This window comes from Neopsephotus bourkii, unplaced genomic scaffold (genome assembly GCF_033783945.1).
Source record: "Neopsephotus bourkii isolate Nb327-2 ecotype Australia unplaced genomic scaffold, CSIRO-AGI_Nbou_v1 NB_753, whole genome shotgun sequence".
Taxonomy (NCBI): domain Eukaryota; kingdom Metazoa; phylum Chordata; class Aves; order Psittaciformes; family Psittacidae; genus Neopsephotus; species Neopsephotus bourkii.
Window position 1 is genome coordinate 1,394,112 of NW_026901251.1, and position 22,687 is coordinate 1,416,798.

Consider the following 22,687-nt stretch of genomic DNA (forward strand, 5'->3'; position numbering starts at 1 on the left):
CCATTCTTGCTTCAGGTCTGATATGCCTACCAGGTAGGGTCTCACTGACACAGCTTCATTACTAATTTGCTAATCATGCTTGTATTAGGATAACAGTTACTACAAAGGTCCATGAAAAGTAAAACTGCCTTTCGTTAGCAGCCCTTCGTGATAATAAAATTCATTTATGTTTGTTAATAATTCTTCCATTCAGTTTCCAAATGCAGTTAAAAATAATTTAAAATGAAAACAACATAAAGCATTTTGCACTTCTTGACTGCAGAATATAAAATTTAAACAAAATGCACTTATGAGCAGTTCTTAGCAGCTCACGGGAAATGTGTTTTTTTAATAATGGCAGTTTGATACATTGTGAAATTGGAAAATACAATTCAAGGACATGCCATGCACAAAAGGAATTTGATGGCAAGAGAGTTGGTAGTTATGGTTTGCTTCTTTTGAAAGGTAGAAACAAAGAAATGTAAATAGCACTCCAAACCCAGGATGCTCAAACATGTAAAACAAAGAAAAGGGTGCTTTCTATTGCATATTCTAACAGGTTGATGATAAATTTGACATTTGAGGCATTTGAAAACTACTAATTCCTCATACAGTACAGGTGCCCGCACTGTTGCAATGCTTTTGTATGTGCTGCGAGACACTGTAAACTACACAGTCGGAGGCACTCCTGGCTGTGCAGATTAAAGATAAGACAGTTACACAGAGCTTATGCAAAGCTTAAGCAGGTGCCAGCTTCAGTGTAAGAATGAACTCCATGTGTTGAAAAAAAGCAAATGGTTAAAATTACTATTATTTTATCCCAAATTGTATGTCTGTGGATTGTTCAATATCTAATGAGCTTTCAGCTTTGGTAGTTAGCTGGGTTTACTGGGACTAAAAGTCATTTTTAGGCATAGATTCTAGCACATGGAAGTAACTTGTTTATTTTGGTAATACAAGGAAGAGATGAATAATATTCACTTTTCACTCTGCATACATTGTCCCTCTGAAATACCCCCTACCTTTCCTAGCTTTTCAGCTATTCAGGCTGCAGAAACTGCTTGGGTTAATTTTGTCAGATCTAAGACCTTTGTTGCCATCAAGGGTGGAGACTGGATTCTACAGTACCAACTCTTGGTTAGTCTGCAGTCTGTATTTACTTATACATCTAGCTGCTTCAAGGAGTTTAAGAAGTTACTCAGTTCCCAGATCTAGCCCTTATGATGTATGTAACTGTCTTCCGTGACACACCCAACATCCAGTGTGTTTGTGTATGTGTACTCATATATAGCAAATATATTTTGATTACTAATGTACAATTTCTGTAATCAAGGGACCTGACAAACTGTATTTAAGTAACAAAAACTGTAATTTGAGATGCATACTTTACTGACCTGCACTTCAAACTTGCCCCCAGAATATTTTAATATGAGCAAATTGAACGCATTTGGCAAATTCCTAATGCAAAGGCTGTTTAATGAAGCCAAACTGCTTAGATATAATCTCCACTGCCCACAACCTTTTTAATCATGAAACTTTCAGTACAACTATTTTGTTCCTTTAAATCCCTGAAGGCAGACGGAGTTAACAAACAGAAATCTATATCCTGTTTCTGTACTAAATCTGAGCTTATTGAAATAACTGTATCTAAAACAACACATTGCCATTACTGTGGATGTCCAGCAGTATCCACATGAAGGACAGCTTTGACGACTGTAAGACAAAGTACAAAAGCTGTTTCTGGTGGCTGCCTCTTTCCACAGATTTCAGCAGCAAGACTGAAGAACTTTGTGTCACTATGTGACAAGTATCACCAAAAGGTAACACTGAGCCTGATCAGTGACTCTAAGGCTGATGGTCCCCACTTTCCAACTCCAAGGAGGCTAACAGAAAAACAACAACAACAAAGGAGCATTAGTGAGTAGGCTGTGTTTTGAAAAGCCATTTTCAGTCTTTCTGAAGTGCTGGAGATCTGTGTTCATTTATTATTAAGGTTTTCATTCAGCAAGGCGCTTACCAAAAATAACCCTACATTCATCCAAGCCTACTCATGTCCAGACTTCACCTGAATTTAAAAACAGTGACCACTTAAGCATCTCATTATCGAGTCATCTTGACATACACACTGTACTTCAGGACTCCTTGTATTTCAAAACACTACAGGTTACACAAATACATATTCCCATCTCAGGAGTCAGCAATATCCCCACTCTTTTCAAAGCAAGAACAGAATTCCTCTCATATTTCCAAGTTAATTGGTGAAGTAACTGGCTTCTGCAACATTCACCTGACCATTTTGACTCCATGGGGAGCTTGCTAAAGAAGAAAAAAAGGGCCCCTAAGCCTGCCGACACTTGATTTGTGAACACTGCAAACCCATCAGCTATTATCAACTAGCTTACAATGCTCTGATCTATTGTACCCATCCAGAGAGGGTTTGCCTATACTAGCCAAATCAAAAAGGCAGACATACTGAAAGCCTCTTCTAGAGTCCTAAATATTCAAGGATTTGGAGCTTCTCTAAAGAGTTCAATAAGCCAAAAGTCTGAGTCCATGTAGTCTCTCACCATCTTTTTTCAATTGTTCCACAAAAGAGGTCACCTCCACAAAACATATGTGGAACAAAGATACCGTTTTTTGTGACTCCTAGTAGCACAGTAAAAGCAAGCAACTGCATCAGCCAGAAGTGACCATCTAGAGAATTTACAATGTCTTCATTTGTAATTTCCTAATTGCAAAATATTCTAGAGACATCCTCAATACCACCTTTAACAATTAGACTGTTGTGAGTAGTACATGGGCACTATAATAAAATTACTCCTGCAAAGCAAGAATAGTTCTTTGTCACAGAAACCAAAGCTTTATCATTCTTGTGTAGTGAGATTTATTTTCCAGGTCGTAGCTGTCTCTGACAGTGCAGAGGAAGAGACGTAAGAAGGATTACAGTTCTAACTGCTGAGAACAGGGTGAGTGATCACTTTCTACATCCCTTACGGCCTCCAGTGAGAGATTTTCAATAAAACTTTCTAGGTGGTTGATTTTCCCATGCCTCTACTTAGCCACGCTCTTAGCCAAACTACCTGAAATAATCTAGGAACATCTTTGGAAATAGGAAAGCTTTTGGGGCCCGCTCCTTTCATAGTTTTCAAAACGTTGATCACCCCCCTTATGAGCCACTGAAAAATACCCAAAACCACAGCTGAAAAGTTGACTGCAGTTCTCTAGTTCTTCAGAATCCATACCAAAAAAAAGTTATTCCATATTGTCTTGCAGCTGAAGTAGGATGATTCAATAAGGAGAGACTTCCCAGAAATCAGTTATCCCTTTTTTAACTGGCATTAAAAAAAGTAAATAAATAAAAATCAAACGCCAGATTCACATGCACAATTCCTTATAGAAGAAAGTAATGAAGTCAAAAGGAAGACTCTGCAGGAACCCACGAGGTAAAAAAAGAGCCTTCCCTTCAGTTCTGAAGGTTCTGGCTTGCCTGAGCAGAGATCTTGCATAGAAAAGTAAGCTCCATGGTTAAACAAACCAAAGGCATCAAAATTACTTATTTCTGATGGGGAACAACTGTACCCTGTTAAACCATTCCAATCAGTAATGTAAATTACATATTAAATTGGAGAATTTTGTTATTTGAAGGAAAAAGGTGGGGGGTTTTTTCCTGTTAATACCAAACATCTGGCCCCATTGAAAGCATCCACATTTTATAAAAAAAAAAGATGTTTTAACTTTCAGTAAGTGCACAATAAATTGCACATGTACATTGCCAGTGATTACTAGTGCAGCCATTATATGCTTCAGTTATAACCTCCTAATCCAACAAGAAATTCACTAGCAAGGAAAATTTAATCCAATAGTTAAAATCAGCATAAGAACAGGAGGGTCAAAAGGGCTAGTCTGTTGCTGTTACACCCTCATGCTACTTGTGGACATGTGTAAGAAAGAGCAGACCCAATTTTAGAGTAAAAGCCTGCTTTATTTGTGCCAGCTCCTTCCTCCCTTGGCAATTTCCTCTATTTTCAGGACCTCAGTTGGCTTCATGTGACAACCAGGTTTCATTTTACTGCACGTAGTACCAGGACATTCTGTAATTTTCTCCCCATTTGATAACAGAGGTTAATTTTAGCAGCTGAGATCTGTATGTGGTCTGCATACAAGTAGATATATGATAATTAAACAGAATTTCCCAAGATTTTAGTTTACTATCAAACTAAAAATGGCCACTCTAATATTAAAAACAACAAACAAAAAGCAGCTGTTCTTCACAACTACAGGCTCTTGCAACATGACAGATTTAGAACTAGGGATAACATTATATAACTTATCTGTTTCCTGCACTGAAACTTGGACTAAATCCTGAAAGAACTCAGTTACTTGTTTAACCTCTGTAACAAACATTGAGACTCTCACTACTCTTCATTACTCCCTTCTTTCACAAGGGAACTTTGAAAGACTTGGAACTAGTGCAGTTTAGACATTTCACCCTGTAGCATTTACATGAATTCCAAATCTAAAAAGAACTTCCTGAAAACTTCTATTTGCAGTGTATATGCTCTCCCATCAGGTGTGCAAATCCCTTGCATTATTTTCCCATGCAGTGTTGACTCAAGCTGAGACATTGAATCTTTATGGTGGAATAGGAATACCTAAACCCAACAGCTCTTGACCTGATCACCAAGGCAACTCACCTCAGTACTAAATACCACTAGCAGCACTTCTTTATCAACTCTCTTAGTAGCTTATGGGTGTAGTAAAATGCCATTTATCTGTCAGCATCCCTGGGAAAATTATACCACTCCTACTCCATCCATCACCAATTTTCTTTAAATAAGGGTGGTGAGACAAGATGGCACATAAAACCACTGTTTAAGGTGAAGAGGTCCAGAAGCACAGATACGGCTGTGAATCCAAGAGATGGTACTTCCCGACTACATGACAAACTGGCACCTCCTACAGCACTGCCCTGCAGGTTACTTCAGAACCTGCCTGGGATGACCAACAGCCCTGAAGGCCAAACACCACCGTACAAACTATCTGCTCTCCCCTGTGGACTGTGGCAGAAAGAACAATCTTTATTGACAACAATTTTGGGAACAAATACTAACATTACAGGGGCTACATGAACACAGACAAGAGGTGGCAAATGCACATAGAACAGTCCCATCCATGGGCATGGTGGGAGAGCAATTGCTTCTGTCATGCCTTTCTTGTCTGCAAATGCTAATCACTTTTCAAAACTCCACTTAACTCCTAAAGAAGAGGACTGCAATGTGCACCTTTAAATTACGCACATCACCAGCAACACTGTATACTGCGCGTGTTCTTTTGGGGACCTAGACAGGTTTCTCATTTTCTTTCCATTCAAAGTTGTTGAATTTACACTTGATTTTCTAACACTAAGATCAGCAGAATTTATTTTAATCATCCACAATTAGCTTATTCTGAAGTTTTCTCTTGGCTTGGTTACATCTTGATTTTTGTAGTGTATGACAAACCTTTCCCCAAACTGGTCTTCAATCCACAGCCCTGAAAATCTGAGCTTTCCTATTGAAGATGCAGACTCTTACATCCACTGTTAGCATATCACACCAATGAAAATATTCTCCATCAACAGTAAAAGGAAGGATGGCAGAGACACAGACAGAATTAATGCCCTGAACAGGAAGAGTGAAAAGATGACTGTTACCTGGACAAACAACTAGATAAACAAAACTCATAACTGAGGAATTTCCTGCCTGCTTCCCTGTTCCCAAAGGTACCCAAGGTGGAACCACAGGATGGAAGAGTGAAAAATCCTGCAAGCTCTGCTCCTCTGGCCACTCCCAACAGATTACATTCTATTTCACTGTGGCTGGCTTGGGTTGGTTGGTTTGGTTTTAGAGCCATTTATTCTCTTACACACTTGTTTCATAGTTATCTTTGCTGTAAAATACATTTTTGCACTAACATTGTTGATAGTACAGGTCATCAAGTGAAGCTGGTAGCTGCAGGTTCAAATCACGTTTAAGATACAGAATTCCTAACTAACCCTGGAATGTTACTGCAGCAGCCAAAAGTTTTTACGGCTTCAGAAGACTACTGGGCAAACTCATGAAAAGACAAACCCACTGAGTGTAGCAAACAGCTCCTAAGCGGTAACCTGCTGAAAGCTGGAAGTGCATCTGGGCAAAATATTGCTATACGCTTGTCCTGTTCTTATTACTTTCACACATACTTGCTTTTGGCCACTAACAGGCATTTCTGGAGGTTATAGCTTTGGTCTGACATAGTACAGTAGTGTCGTATTTTTGAAGTAACAAGAAATATGCACAAGCAAAACACTTCTAAGCATTGAGATCCTCAATAATCAGGAACTCCGAATCTTTTCCCTCAGGCAGCATTTTGAAATAACCAAGAACATTTTTAGAGAAAAATACAATCTGGCTATTTCACCAAAGGGAAGATTCATTTTTAAGTAATTGATTGATTGATTACTGCACATAGAATCACCTGTAAAAAAGTAAGAAGGAAGCACATTGTTGAAAATATTTTTAGTTGTAGTCTCTGTAATTTGTGGCATACCTTCATATATACCATTTATGTTCAAGCAACTTTCATTAACTCCGTATAGGAAGTGACCACTGCTGCACTGTGATTAGCTAGAGAAATAGTGAATTATTAACATCAGGCTTCCACTGCTCAGGCTGTTTTCTTTGAGCAGTTAGATATCATTATTTAATGCATTTATTTCATGCATTTTTTCATGCATATATTTCATGCATTTATTTCATGAAAAAATAGGAATGCCTTAAGGCAGACAGTGCATTTACCTCAGCAGCTTCCTCTTCCTCACAGACTCGGTGAGGGCTGGGGGGGCTTTGCCCGCCTGCTTCCCAGGGGTGCTGAGAAGGGCCTCTGCAGACCTCAGCCACTCGCTGGCGGGCCGTGCTGTAACATCCTCGGTGTCCACTCCTGCCCTCGACTGTAAGCTCTTAGTGCATCCTGGAGTAGTGGTCGCCAGGCCCGTCCCTCCTTCTCCCACGCTGTCATTATCGGATGAATACTCAGAAATTTCTGTCAAAGCTGTCTAAACAAATAAAAATATAAAGCTATTTAAAAAGAATGCTAATGAGACAGTACAGGCTCTTGTAGGCAGTTATTTATGTTCCTTGACAATCCATACATTGAAGGCCAATTTATTAATATAGCTTGGACAACATCATTGTAAATGTGCATTAATCTTTCATAAGTCCACATGAACTCCTGAGTAATAAGGACTATCTCTTAGGGGACAACCGGAATGAGTAAGATCTATTTTTTCAAACAACAGAATTTATCAGAACAGTAAGCCAATGCTTATCTCTATCAGAAGTTTCCAGGCAAGTGTTAGGATTAAAGCAAGTTTTCAGGAAAGCAGAAAGAGGCTGATGAGTGACTAGAAGAAAAGCTGAGAGAAAGGGAGCTTTCACGTGAGGATTCAAGTAGGAAGGCTGCCTTCCACAGTCAGAATGCAGGGAAGAAATACATGCCTCTCTTGAGAGCTCAATGCTGGCAGAAAGTATGTAATCTTTGGTTAAAACAAGATTTTGACCACTAAAGGTGGCATTCACTTATGTCCAATAGGCCTACAGATTCCCAGGAAGGTTTCAGAAGTTGAGCATAAGCTATCAGGCTACACCCAGGTAGCTCCAGAGAGGGCTGATCACTGGTCAGCAGCCAGGGCTGGAGTTCAGACTCATAAAACCTCGGTGGAGCTCTTTCTCCTATATACTCAAAGGACACACTGAACTCATCCCACTGCAGGAGGCATGAGAGCAGAGGATAAGGCCCCAAGTGTGCAAAGAGACATGGAAGGCTGAGGGGAGGGCTGGTAAGGAAAATTCACCAGTTCTGGCTCAGCTTGTTCTACTGCTCCTATCTGGCTCCTGCACAGCAAGGGCAAGGCAGCTGCATTGGTACCCTAAGGTGAGCTCTGCACAGCTGTCATGTACATTATGCCCTCTCAACATCATATTTCTTAAAAGTACCAACTATTAAGCAAAAACACTTGGAAAGCAGCATTTTGCCTAGTACAGAACAAAATGATCTAAAACTGCGAAATAGCCAGAAGACTAAGAAACATGAGCTGGGCTCAGTCCTTCTGGAGCTAGCTGGGGAAAAAAACAAACAAACCAAAACAACAAACCACACTCTGCAAGTTCTGGTAGGGTGAGCATAGTACTAGTCCCATCACTGGGACCACCAGCACTAACCCAGCTCAAGGAGGTTTGCACAAAACTGTTCTGTAGAAAAGTTAAATAATTCAGCCTGATCCTTATGAGAACCAAAACCCAGAGCAAAACATTAGGTTCACATTACCAATGGGGAAATGGAAAAACCCAAACACTGCTGCCCCAGTTCTGAAAAAAGAATTAGTCTGTTCCTCTGGTCTAATGCAGTAAGCAGCTCCCCACAGAGGTTATCTAACAACTAGCTCAGATAAAGACTTTAAAGATAAAAGAGAAAAGGGAAGGAAATCACTGCATTCAATAACACTGTTCTTTGTTCTTAATTAGTGTAATAATCTGAAACCAACATTTCTCTGCTGTGCACAAAAATGAGTTCAGCTCTCACCAGCTCTTTAATACATTCTTCACATAAATGAAGACGAGCCACTGTGCTTATGTTCTGAGAGCTTACCTAAGTATTCTGGAAATTGGAAGGACCTTTTAAAGTTATCCAGAGAAGGAGAATAGCTAAAAGAATGTAATTAATATCAGCCTGTTTTAAACACAACACAGTCAACATTCGTCCCTTGGCAACAATATTTCTCTGAAAACAAACTCCTTCCACATTGGAAAAGAGCCAGGAATAAAGGTTTCAAACAGCATGAAAGCAGTAAGCAAGCACTTAATTCTTAAAACACCATTCCAACACTCTTGTGCTTTAGGAATGCTTTAATTTTGCTGGAATTGCCACGATACCTACTGCACCTAAAAAAAATGATACAAACCTGAGTTCTCTGAGCAAGTAAAAAGTATATGCCAAACCTTGGGGATGTGCTGCAAGCTAAATGCATGTTTTAATCCTACGGGCTGTTGTAAGAGTTAAGAAGCTAAGTAAAGATTGTCTAATAAATCATTTAATTATTCTGCTAATAGTTATTACTGTATACTTGTTCAGACTTAACTTCCCCAAGGTAACCGTACTTTGGGGGTTTTGTTTTTGGGTTGCTTTTTTGTGAGAGATTTGGGGGGGGGGAGTTGCTAGCTTTTTTTCTTTGTTTTTTTTTCTTAATGGGTCAGTTGGAAACTTGTCTTAAAAGAGGAAGCTATAAAAACGGAGAAGAAAAACAAAGAACAAAACCCCAGCCTTCCAACTCTGTGCATTATTGAACTGTAGCCACCATCAAGAATACAGTCTTAAGAGAAAAGTATTTTCAAAACATACACACGATTTTTCAAGTACCCAGTCAATGAGCTGGTGTGTCTGCCATTATGGTGGTGGACAGCTGGCAACAAACAATCATTTCATTTCTTAAATTTACTTTAAACCAATCATTGATAAATAGTGAAGAAGTTGTTTAACAATAATCAGTATCATAAAGCTGAACTTTCCAGAGCTCATTTGGCTTTTTAAATACAATCTCAAGTAGTATCACTAAGAGGCTCTGAAAAGCATCACTGCTAAGCACAGAGAAGTGTCAAAAGCTGTTGACTACTCTGCTTACTACTTTTTAAAAGTAGTCAATTTTGGTTATGGTGGCTGAAGGTACAACGTTCCCCACTACACACAGGCTCAGTTTCCCCATCCCAATCCCCTCCTCCAGCGCCTGAGCCCAATATAATTATCCCCATCCCGGGGTTTACCATGACTGTCCCATATATCTCAATCACTCCAAATACTTGGTAGTAGCCTGTTCACTAAGATTTACCTATCATTTCCAGTGCTGGCCTTGCCACAACACTCTTTTGTATCATGCTAATCACTTTTCCACATCCAAGGGCTGAGTGGAAAAAAAATGCAGCGGCTGACCTCAACCTCTCTCTCACTAAAATGACAAACATGGCTCACTTTATTAACTTTCAGAATAAATCAATTTTCTCTGCGACAAGTTTCATTTGAAGGGTTCTAAATGCTCTCCTTTTATGGCTCTTTCTTTTAAGGAAAAATTAATGTAATATAAATGCACAGAATACTGCTATTGTTTCTGATAAGCTCTGGCTACAGGAAAACGAAGTCCATGAGTACTGTAGCTGAGCATCCAGGACCTTGTATTTTAAAAACAAGTACATTTAAACCAAAATGCATCAAAAGATAGTTCTTAAGATTAATTAACTTATAATGTGGTTTTGACAACATTCACTAGTACTAGCTAATGTAAAGGATAGTACAAACATAAAAATAGAAACCAGACCGAGAAGCAGTGAATATTCTCTGCCCCTCTCCCCACTACCCCCACCCCCCAGCTAAACAGTTAAGATTGCTAAAGAATATATTATTACTTGTGTCAGTCTGAATTCATTTAAAAGAAAAGAAAACACACAAAAAATTACCACAGAAATGGTAAAATCCTGGCCCAAATTTTTCAAGGACAAAACCCCAGGCTTCAGTGAAATGAAGATAGCATTCATAAGCATGCAGATTTTGCATGCAGGCAGCACACAAGATACCTTTCTGTTACTTCTGCAACCAAGTACTCCTTCACACTCAGGAGATTTGCTTCAGCTGCCTGTTGCTTTGCCTTGAACACTCTGGGAATTCTCTGGGAGTACCTTTGCAATCTGCACAGCATTTACCTCTAAAAGGCCTGAAAAAAATTGCCTTTTCACTTCAATAATGATGGAAGCAAGAAATATCTGTATTTGACCACTTTAATAATATTGATATTTCTTACCAATAAATTAGCAGGAAGGCAATAAGAAGTGTTAAATTCCCATTTGAAGTTTCCATCTTCAGCACAGAAGCAGAACTATACAACACTTCCTGTACAAAAAGGAAGCTAATATATCAATTCTATTGAATAATAGATCTGTATTTTTAAGGAAAGGCTTTCTCATACAGTGATTGGAGCCAGGCTCTTCTCAGTGGCAAACAATGGAAGGACAAGGGGTAATGGGTACAAATTGGAGCACAAGAGGTTCCACTTAAACCTGAGAAGAAACTTCTTCTCAGTGAGGGTGACGGAACACTGGAACAGGCTGCCCAGGGAGGTTGTGGAATCTCCTTCTTTGGAGACATTCAAGACCCGCCTGGACACGTTCCTGTGTAACCTTATCTAGGTGTTCCTGCTCCGGCAGGGGGATTGGACTAGATGATCTTTTGAGGTCCCTTCCAATCTCTAACCTACTGTGTGATTGCTAATGAGAGGCAAGGAGACGAGCAGCTGGGAGTTTCGCATCCCCCTTGGCTCTCTCCCAAGTTACATCACACAGTGTAACCCTTCTTTCTCGGAAATATGTCAGCATATACACCCTACTTTTGTACTGGTTAAACATTTTCACTTGTTCGGTCATCGCATATTCAGAAAATGCTGTAAAACTTTCCCAGTTGGTATGCAGATACTTTGCAGATACGATACTCAGAAAAAGGCTCACAGATGTTCTGAGCTGATGAACAAGTTCATCAGCTGAAACTAAGATGCTTCAGTATGCTGCAGTATGGCCAAATCTCATCTTACTGTCAAAAAATGGCTATGAAGTTCTACACAGGCACTGAAAAAACATTTTGCAGTTGGAGGTCACTTAGTTTGTCATTTCCTTCCCTAAACCCACTGATTTTTGTCCTCTTATTACTTTACTGTAGCTTAGCTCAAACAGCAGAACTAATAGCGTCTCTCAGATGGCACCCTTAAGGAACCAGGCTTTCTCAAGGTCACAAAGGCAACCAATGTCAGAAATGGAAATAATGTTGATAATTTCAGACTTTGATGAATGCACATACAGAGGAAAATTAATCTTACGGCATTTCCATTCCTGTTTGTTCTTCCATGTATCTTTGCTTCTAACTCTGTAACTGTTTTTTGTTATCTCCTGCCTGTTCTCTCATGGACTCCGTTTTGCTCTTTTTGGATTCCCTTCTTTTTTTCAGAATTAATTTGCATTCCACCTAACTGGCTCTCATGATAGCTCTCAAGATGGGTGGAAGCTGGCTGGTATTAACAAATACACACAGTCGATTTAATGTGACTATCCTACCACCTCTCCTTTCATACAGTCTTCCTCTCCGATAATCAATGTTACATTTGCACTGTTGTGCCCCTGAAGGGATTCAAACACAGAACAGTTCTACCTCACAGAGTTAGCTACAGGCTACAAGGAGACTTTTATTTCTTGCATGGTACTTTCCAAAAAAACTTAGCAAGCAGAAAAGCCGCTGGATTTGCTACAATGAATATTCACAAGTATAAATCACCAGTGCAGTATGACAAAGGCCCAGGCTATGCTTATGAATGCTTGAAGCTAACTCCAGCAGGAGCTGGCTTCCAGGATTAAAAGGAGTAGGGTAAAGGTAAAAAAAATAAGAAGTTTCGCCTTAATTAACTGACACAAAATTAATTGAAGCATTGTGCACACAGTACAGGGTATTATTCAGCTCTGTAAAGATAACTAAAGATATAAAGCATTTGAAGCTCACAGATCTCTTTAAAACTTTGTGTTTTCTGAAGCTTTAACTGAAACACTCAAGTCTATGCCAAACATTTTCCCTAGTACCTTGAGAAACACTTCGGTCCTTGGTAAGCTAGCTACTTTCACTCTAGGGTGATAAAATTCAGATTACCTTCACACAAGAAGCTCAATGTTAAGCACAGAGCTAGGCGTGTGCCGCTCTGTGGGTGACACCAAACTTTCTTCTCACGGAATAACCACAGGAACAGCACGCAAATCGTACAAGATCAGGTAGTGCTGCGTGGGCAGAGATAACCGTATGACAAACAAGAACAACAATGAAAGACGTAAATCACCAACAAGGTATTTTTGGACTTGCAAGCCCAAACTGACACAGCAGATTAACTGAAATTTTGTATCTGGAACAACCAGCCAGCCTTATTACAGAGACAGCATATATTTAACATGGATCTCAGATAATGCCTGGCTGTTTCGCTAAGTATAGCATTACCCCACAGCACATGCGCTCAGACCATCTGGTCTGTCCTAAATACTTATCAGTGGCATTGGTTCAGCGCACTAGGAAACGACATGTCCTGCTCCACACACATTATGTGGCTGGCATTACAGGAAACAGAGCCAAGCGCTCTCTGAGGGTATAAGAACGGCCACCTCAAGCGTTTCTGTAGGAATCTACCACTGAGCTGACAAAGTGTTTGCTTATTTCTCCCTGCTCGGCCACCTCTAAACTTCAGCAACATCTCCCTTCACATGGATGTGGTCATGAATTTTTGCTATCTCCTAGATGCTACTGCCCCTAGGCTGGAATGCAGTAGCTATTAGCACACAAAATCATTTATGCCAAGTAGCAAAGAAGAATGCTGTATCTACTTGAATATGGAGAAGTGTAGGCAGCAGCACTGTAATTATTCAAAGCAGAATTTGGTCACAGACTGCACCCTCATCTCCTCTTAATGGTGCTTTAAGACCTCTAAACAAGTGGTGAGGAATTCTCTTTTATGACTAATTAAAAAGGATTCACTGCCTCCAGCAGCGCAGTACTGCCTATCTTAAAGGAAATTGATTCCTGATTATTTCTGGAGGAAGGAGGCCAGCTACTGCACCTTAGGCACCGCTGCTTACACTGATGGACTTTCCTTTGGAGAACTCCTGGGGAAGTCTTACCCATGTCTAACCCTATTTATTCTGCAAGTTCTGTCAAAAGTTACAGCTGCATCAGCTACTGTCTTAAAAGGATCCCCCAAGCATGAGTCAATTCCAAGGAAAAATACGAGTAACTGTCAGCAAAAGAACAGGCTGAGAAAGTTGGGGCTAGCAGGCTTCCAGTATCTGAAGGGGGGCTACAAGGATGTAAGGCAACTGCAGCAATAGGACAAGGGTAAACGGGTTTAAAATTAAATAGGGGAAGTTCAGGTTAGATATAAGGAAGAAGTTCTTTACTGTGAAGGTGGTGAGGCACTGGAATGGGTTGGCCAAGGAAGCTGTGAATGCTCCATCTCTGGTGGTGTTCAAGGCCAGGTTGGACAGAGCCTTGAGTGACATGGTTTTGTGTGAGGGTGTCCCTACCCATGGCAGGGGATTGGAACTAGATGATCTTAAATTCCTTTCCAACCCTAACTATTCTATGATTCTATGACAAGTAAATGGGATCATTTCAAAGATGCTTTCACGGACTGAAGGAGCTCAAAAGGCTTTGATTGGATGTAACTCTGCAGAAATTAATGGAGTGATACAGCTGCTGTCAAGTCCAGCTTCCAGCTACCCTCTGACACTAGGCTTCCTGCATCATTTCTGAAACCAAGAAAAGGCAAGGAGGACAACATGGACAGGAATACTCCCTTGTAAACTTCAAAGAGTGAGGAAGTTGAAGTACAGTAGGCAAGCCCACAAAATGCTGTTTATAAAACATGACACATGAAATAACAATTAACAAAATAAGTAACTTATGTCATCATTTATCAGCTCCCCTATCTTCTGTAGATGACAGTGCCTTGAAGTGGAAAATGAGGTGACAATGAGGAGTACATACAGTATGTTTGGCTATGTATTCTTTTTTGTGGAGGGAGAGGTGCATGTTTTTCTTTGGTTTGAGCTCTCTCACACATAATCCTGTACTCACACACCATTGGCACACAGTATCCTGCACACAACACTAATCATTTCAAAAAACAAGGATGGAAAAAACAGCATGAAAGATTCTGCACACACACACAAAAAGAAAAACTTTGGGAAAGGATTGATTTAAATGACAACAAACCAGACTTCTTACACACTTTATGAAAAGATGGTATTTTACCAACTGGTTTTTTTTCTTTTTTAAGACAGGTAAAGAATACACAAGTGGTAAGGAAGATGAAATCAAAGCCATAACTCATAATCCTGAAGCAGAAACCTCAGCTTCTACAAGGCAAACAGGTTTAGCAGGCTAGATCTCTGGAGGTATATCCACAAGCTGTTCCAGCCTGCCTCTCCCAGAACAGGTTGTTCTAAGGCATGGATCAGCCAACCGAAACAGGTGAGGCTGTCTTCTCAGTGAAAGTGCGTTTTTATACAAAATAAGTCAGTAAAGCAAGAAGCACTCTGTTTACTTCTAAGCATACTTTTAGATGTAGAATTAAACAGGGATGCTGGATAAAATGTCTGTGTGCTGGGCACATGGGCAGAAAAAGAATAGTAGGGGACAGTGAGCTACTAAGGTACAAAATGAGCATAAAGCAGTTTACCGAACAGCAGTGAAGGGATACTGATTTGTACTGAAGGCAATGTATGAAAAACCCTGCAGCAATTTTCCCGCAATCTGTAGCATTTATGCTGTGCTGCAACTGCACCTCTTAAAAGCATCATTTTAGTAGCTTAATGAAGCTTTATTCTTATGAGGTCAATCTCTCACTTCCTGATATTCTGCATTAACACCAATCTTGCCATCAGTCTGGGATGGGAGTAACAGTCAGCTTTTAGTAGAGCCAGCAGTATTGAAAAATATCAATACAAACAGCTTATAAATGGAGTGGTTTTTCTCTTTGTCTAATCTCCTTTTTTTTTTCCCATCATACAAGAACATCTTCAGTTTCTCCCAGGAAGAAAGACAATTGGGGCCAATTTAAACATACTGTTAACCAACCCTACACTCATGTGAACTACCATAACCTTTGCTCTCCTTAAAAACTAGGAGGGGAGGGGGGAGATGCCGTTTCACGTGTTGCATCTTGCAAACTATTCAGGGACAGAACCAGGTCTCCTCTCATGCAACTGCATATTATCCCACGCAGTTGAGCTCTCATCTTGATAAGGATCCTCCAGATGACAGAGACCCAGGTTTTCAAATATAAATGCCTGGCTCTGATAGGGCATGCAGATAATTACACCATTTTGCACAGAAGCCTCAACGTTACGCACTGAAGTTTGGGCACACAAGAAAACTGTAGTCAGCTTTTAATACCACTCAAACAGGGTTTAGTTCTTGACACAGAAATAGTCACTTTCATGTTTCCAAGGAGCTGATGTTATCGCCGGGTTTGATAACCTACTTTCAGATTTTTTGTTTATAGTTGTTCACTCAGTTTCATTTATTAAAGTTAGTGGATTCAGGCCACGAAACCTCAGTTTTATTGTCTCTATTTTAGGCGATGCTATGGTAATCATCCAGGTTAAAGCTTGGATGTAACAAGAGGACTCAACTGAAAGGCACGATTAAAAGCCAAATTATTATTTATGAGCTAAATCCTAAAGCACCTACACTAAACACCTGCAGGATTCAGTAGGAACTGTTAAGGGAGGAAATACATTTCCATCCTCAAGCAACTCTTTTGTTTTGTTCCAAGCCTTCAGAGAGAACAAATACTTGTAATGAGAGGTAATATTTTTAACTAGACAAACAGATGTAACTGTGGGAAAACAGAGCAGCTTTCAGCGCTAAGCCCTTCTATAGGTCCCAGAAGTCTGTCAAGTTTCTTTTACTCCAAAGAGATCAGTCTAAATAAATTAAATCTTTCCTTATAAGATTATTTCTCTCTTGTATCTGTAGCCTACACATTTATGAATAACGATCCTACAAGTTCCTTTAAAGAAAAATTCTTTATGAAAAAGAACCCATGAGAAAATACCTATACCAATGACACAGGGAACAGTCAAAGACTTTAAAACATCTTTCATATAGCCTGTTCTCTTTCAAAAAGTAGGTGACAACTGCAAGCAGGTTATTTTTTAGATGAAAGGAAGCAATTCCAGTATAACTAACTGAGAGATTGCACCCAGACACACAGTGAAGTACAAATTACGCGCACTGGCTTCTCATCTCTGGCTGATCTGCCTGCAGTTTCCTGTGAAACCCCTTAGAAAAGCACTATCAAAAAACGGAAAGAGAAAAAAAAAAAAAGAGAGAGAGCAGCAACACAATTGGCACAGTGTTGTATAACACACAAATGCAACAGAGGCATCATTTCTGCAGTAATGCTCAGCACCCAGTGGAATATTATTTTCTCTTCATATTTTCCACAGAGGTACAGAGACATCTCGGAATTCAGACCCTGCTTCCAGCTCCAGCAATGCCGGTGTTCACAGCTACAGCACTGGCAGCTTCAGGAGACACCAGGCTGCTGGGCAGCACAGCACATTACATTCATTTTCTTCTACTCCCACTCACTCCACATTCTTCTCACTTGACTGTTCTCCCCTTTGCCCCATTTACTGCCTCACAGCGCCTGTAGTACTGCCCCCCAAGCCTAAAATAATCACTTCATTTCTTCCCTCCTCTTCATTTACAATTTTTTCTGACCCTTTCCCTCCTCTCCAGAAGTCCTTCCACCTCTTACCTTTTCTAGACCTTCCCCCCCATTTCTGCACCATTAAAGCCACCTTAAACAGCAAACATTTCAGGGCAGGAAATGTCTTACCACGTCTGAAATACTGTTGGTGATGACAGCATAAGTACGCATACAAAAGCACCACCTTCACCTAAACTCATTTTTAACAATGATGAGGGTGCCTATATGCAGCCTGAAGGCACAGAAGACCCATTTAATTGCTTTTCTGAGTGAGGCAAAGAACACCAAACAAGAAAACTAGTTAAAAAAAACCAAACACCCCCCCCAAAAAAAACCCAAACAAAAACCCCAAAAAACTCAAGCAAAAAAACCCCAACAAACCACCAAAACACATAAAATGTACTCTGCTGAAATTAATTCTGTTTGGAGAAAGAACAAAGAAAAGGAGCCCAATACCAAGTTTACAGATTTTATTTTAGATCATGTGCCTAAACTCTGGAGGAGCAGAAGGAAAATAAAGTAACCATCAGTTGGGTAAAGCACTGTCATTGAAAATTGTAATGCTGTTATTACTACACATTTTATAGAGAGATTCAGAGGTGCTAACTGCTGCAATACTGTCTTAAGTTTGACACATTTAGTTACATTGATTGTTCACAGTACAAAGATTTCAAAGTGAAGGCCAATTAAAACTCCTTTGAGATCTCGATTAGAATAAAACCACGTATGTGCTGCAATAAACGTGCATTACATGACATACAGTGACATGATTGCTGTAATGTGGGTATAGCATACTTTACAGGACACATGGAGACAATCACATATTTAAAACTTTTATTAGTAAATAAGCATACCACATAAACATACCAGGAAAAACACACTTGAAATGTCCCAGTGAGAGGGTAATCAAATACAGTCCTTACACAATTAAACTCAATGGACTGCAAGTCTTTAAAGAACTGGCTAGCAACTGGCATGGAGAAGTTGCAAAGGAAAGATCCTTGAAATACAAACATCAGTCATTTGTACTAAGCAGTTCCTTATAAGGATTATAAAGATTGCATAAAGTAGGAAGATTAAAAAGAATTAAGGTAATGCTTCTCAATTACAAGCAAAGAGAAAAAGAGAGTCTCGGTGTTTGTTTGCATACTTTAACACACTTTTAAAAGCAATAGTTGATTGGTTTCCACAGCAATCACCAATACTTTTTGGCTTCATGCCTCTGTTATCTCAAACCAGATCAAGAGATTGTGATGGCTCAATTTCATTTTCATTCTTAAATCAATGCTTGCTTTATTTCAGGAAAGGGGGAGGGGGGGGGAAAATCACAAAGAAATTTGCCTCCCTATTAAGTTAGCACATGTCAATGTGTATTTACACGTGTTGTGGAAAAAGCAATCTCTGCAAGATTCAGTGGTGTGTGTGTCCCTTTCTGTTTTATTAAAATAGAAGAGTAGCTCAAACCTGAAAAGAGTATGCTAAAATAATAGAAGTTTATTCAGCTTCTAGGAGGAGCATTTAAAAATAAAATGTGTCTTTCAAGACCTTATTAAACATTCTCTGCTTGTTTTCCTCTCCCCAAATACTCATGTGATATTTGTCATCTGCAGCTAGCAGGATTTTTAGAGCGATGTAAATCTTTCATTTCTTGAACCTTAAGTGACTTATTGACATTCTGATTACATGCTGTGCATAAAGTGACTACAAATACTGTGCAAGTTGTTGTAGAAGTAAATGCAAGAAAAAAAATCCACATCAAACATCAGTTAACTCTCAAACAGCAGCATCTGGAGGTCTTGCTGTTGCAGCTGTGCCCCCAGCACTGAGAAGCTCGGGTAGGGGGAGAGGGAAAAGCCAATTTGAGAGAAGGACAGTAACAGCAGCTTTGAAGAAAGAGCTCAAGTGGTTCTGGGCACCTGGCTACCCCATCTTGAGGAAGTGTCTGATACAGGCAGCTTTATTGCATAAATGCAGAAGTGCAAATGCTGGCATCCTCTGTATTTTGTGCTCTTTTTACTGGCGACTATTTTAATCCAATTTTATTTTTTATCTTAGTGCTTAGACAGCAATGTAGCACACATTCATATTATTTCAGTGGCAGTGAATGGTCCTGGAATCTATTATATCTACCTAAAACACTGCAACGTTTTCTATTCCCCACTTAAAATCAGAGACACTTGTGCCTACAGTAATGTAACTACTCCCTGGATGACCTGCACTCCCCAGCTTGCAATGACAGTAATTTCATTTTGGTCAGAAAGATGGGCAAGACATTGCAGCAGAGTTGTTAAAATAACTAAACAATTAGTCTTACAGAGTTTCACATGCTTCAAGGGTCATTTTTCAGGGTACAGTATAGGGCAGAACTGCACTGGAGCAAGATCTTGCTTTCTACTTGCCAAAAATCCAATCAGTTTATCTATATGGCTGTTCTAATGATTTAAATTCCAACTCTTACAGTATTTTCTGTTCAGAACGGCAGGTACCATGGGTTTTCTGAAGTTAGCAACTTATTAAAAGCAAACTACACACTAATTGTGTCTTTAAAATAAAACAAAAAATTCAGTCACTTATGAAAATTCAGATTAACAACAAATGCAGCTGTGTCATATAATGGTACAAGATGATTTAGTCTAGGCATAAAGAGGAATATAGGATTCAGCCAAGAATTTGAATATTCTTGTAAAAAAGATTGTTTTGCTCAGTTTTAAACTCCCCTGTCAAATTAATGTAAAAATACACTCACAAGTAAACCCTGCTTTCCAAAATGCTGACTTAAGATTTCCACTGGAGCTCTTGCAATTCAGAGCATTAATATAACACATACCAAGACTTCAGGATAAAGATCCTTTTGACGTGTTTACTGACATCTACTACAGCCAAATTTATACTTGGAAATCTCAGACATTTTAAATGCATTTTCCCCCAAAATTGCCAAAAGCAAACGGATTCTGTTATGTACTGATCACTTAGGAAGGAGGAAGGGATGAGTTTCTAAATCAAAAGCTGATCTAGAAAATTTCTCTCAATTTGCAGCTGATCCAGAAAATTTCTCTCAATTTGCAGGAGTACCATCAAGCAAGTGATTTTTTTCTTCCCCCCACCCCTCTTCCATTTTATTATTAACAAAAGTCCTGGAAAACTGCATTACTACAGCCAAACAGAAGTATTATTATTCCTGGAATGCACTTATAAAAGGAATGCAAAACCTACCCTATGCAAAAGAGAAAAAGAACACAATTACATTTAGACTACCTGATGAGACAACCACTTCTCAAGGAAAAAAATCTTAAGAAATTGAAAGTTCAATTTAACAAGTTATCTGCACTCTCAAACACTGCAGTGAAACAGACACGTGTGTACACATGCACGGCACCACATCCTAAGCACGGGCATTTACATTTATTTGCTTATATTTAAACAAACCTGTCATTTTCCATTTAGGAAATGTTACCTACTTTTCTCCCCAGTTTTAGGTTGATCTTTGTGTATTTTTATATACCTAATGTTAACCTGTTAGCATGTCCTGCCTGAACTATGAGGACTCTGACTCTAAGATGTTCCTAAATTCACCCTGTTTTTTGCAGAAAAGCCGCTTCAGTTAACTTCACTAACTTCCTCTGTGTAAGGCTGTAATAATTCAACATAATTTTTACTAAAGAGAAAAGGAAGAACAGTGTATGTAGAAAGCAGATGCATGCACATCCACTCCTCCATGCCTCAAAACCGAACTCCGTATTGCCTTGCAACACACTACACATATATATGCACTCTAAAAATTTGTTTCAAACATAGAAAAATATATGTAGGAGTTTCATGGCAGGTAACTTAACATTTGGACATATCACACAAAAACAGGGAGCAAAAGCAGCAATGTTTTCTTATACTCAAAACCTCAAAACTTAAGGCCAATATCCCAAGAGGTTTTACAGTTTCAAGTGATGCGACACTGATAATCCAGGACTTTGACAACATCAATCCATCGCCTTATTCTTGTCCTGAACAGCAAGTATGGAACGCCAGGAAAAAGAGGCAGATCAGAAAAGCCCTTCTATTTCATTCAACAACTGCTTCAAAAGCACAGCGCAAGGAGGGGTCCCAGAAAGGACTGGGTTTTACAGAAAGCAACACTGCTGGATTTATGTGCCTGGGTTTTCTAGATATTATAATATTGCCACATATCATGGCCAAGACTGTGAAGGCTGCGTGCCCAAATGTGGCCTCTCTGTTGATACAACCCTAGCAGAAGGAAGCACAAATGATGTCTAAATTAGTTTGACAGACAATATATAAAACCATGTTGGTGGAAGTAGAGCAACGCTATTAGCTGTAGATGGCAACCGCCAACAAAAGAGCTTGCTCGTGACTCATGAAGTAAAAAACTGAGTCAGAAGACTTCGAAGTAGAGAGCACAATCCAGAACTTATACACACAAAGAAAAAGCTCTTGGGAGAAAGCTGGGGAATTCCCTGTTTCAGATACAGAATAGGAAACCATAGCAGTAATAAGAAACCCAAGGATCTACTTCAGAAAGCACATGATGGTTATCGAGTACTGCCTGAACACATGAACCTTCTCAATAAAACATGCTGTAGTGGTGTAAGCACAAGACAGATTCATAAAGCCTGACATTTAAGACTGGATCTACCATCAGCTCCTGTGGTTTGAGGACACACTGTTTAAGACAACATTTTCATAAGACTCCCACCTCTATCTGGCAACTTGACTCTCAAGCTTATTTTGCACAGGTGCTAGACACAAACTCCCACATGAAAGCTCTGCGCACCACTAAGGCTTAATGTCCAGAGGTAAGCAAAGCAGAACTGCAAGGCATCTACATTTGAATTTAGCATAAGCAGGCATTCAAATCTAAAAGACTCTTGAAAGTCTTTAAGTCTCTTCAAAACAGGAGACTATTGAGCACTGATAACTTCAGGGAGACTTCAAAAGAGGCTATGCATGTAAATACATAAGGTTATCTTCAGCTATAAAAGCTAAGAAACAGACTCCGTGGCATTTAGACATAAAAGTCCAAGAGGTCAGTCACAAAAACCTTTAACTCTTGTCCTCAAAGCCTCCTGACAAATCCAGCTTTTCCAATATCTAGTATTTTGAGAGCTTCTTAAAGCACTTCTTCTCGACATACCTAGTTGCAATGCAACTCTGCAGTCTCACAGCTTATGCCACTTTTAAGCCTGTGAGTACAAAGTCAGTACTTTTGTACCTAAGCCTTTTTAGGGGCTTGATTCAGTAGGTGTGGGTTTATGCTCTGCAGAGATTTTCACCCACAGCAAGCTGTATGCATTGCTTGCATTGCAATGCGCATCCACAACAGTAAACACATAAATCTTC

General features: G+C 39.5%; 1 protein-coding gene across 2 annotated transcripts in view; it reads right to left on the minus strand.

The window, feature by feature from the left end:
- Positions 1 to 22,687, minus strand: part of SPIDR (scaffold protein involved in DNA repair) — a 200,573-nt gene that overhangs the window by 140,665 nt on the left and 37,221 nt on the right. For both annotated transcript variants that reach the window (XM_061354845.1, XM_061354844.1), the window contains one exon: positions 6,795 to 7,051. In XM_061354845.1, the coding sequence (XP_061210829.1) occupies positions 6,795 to 7,051 (257 nt within the window). The remainder of the gene's footprint in view (positions 1 to 6,794; positions 7,052 to 22,687) is intronic.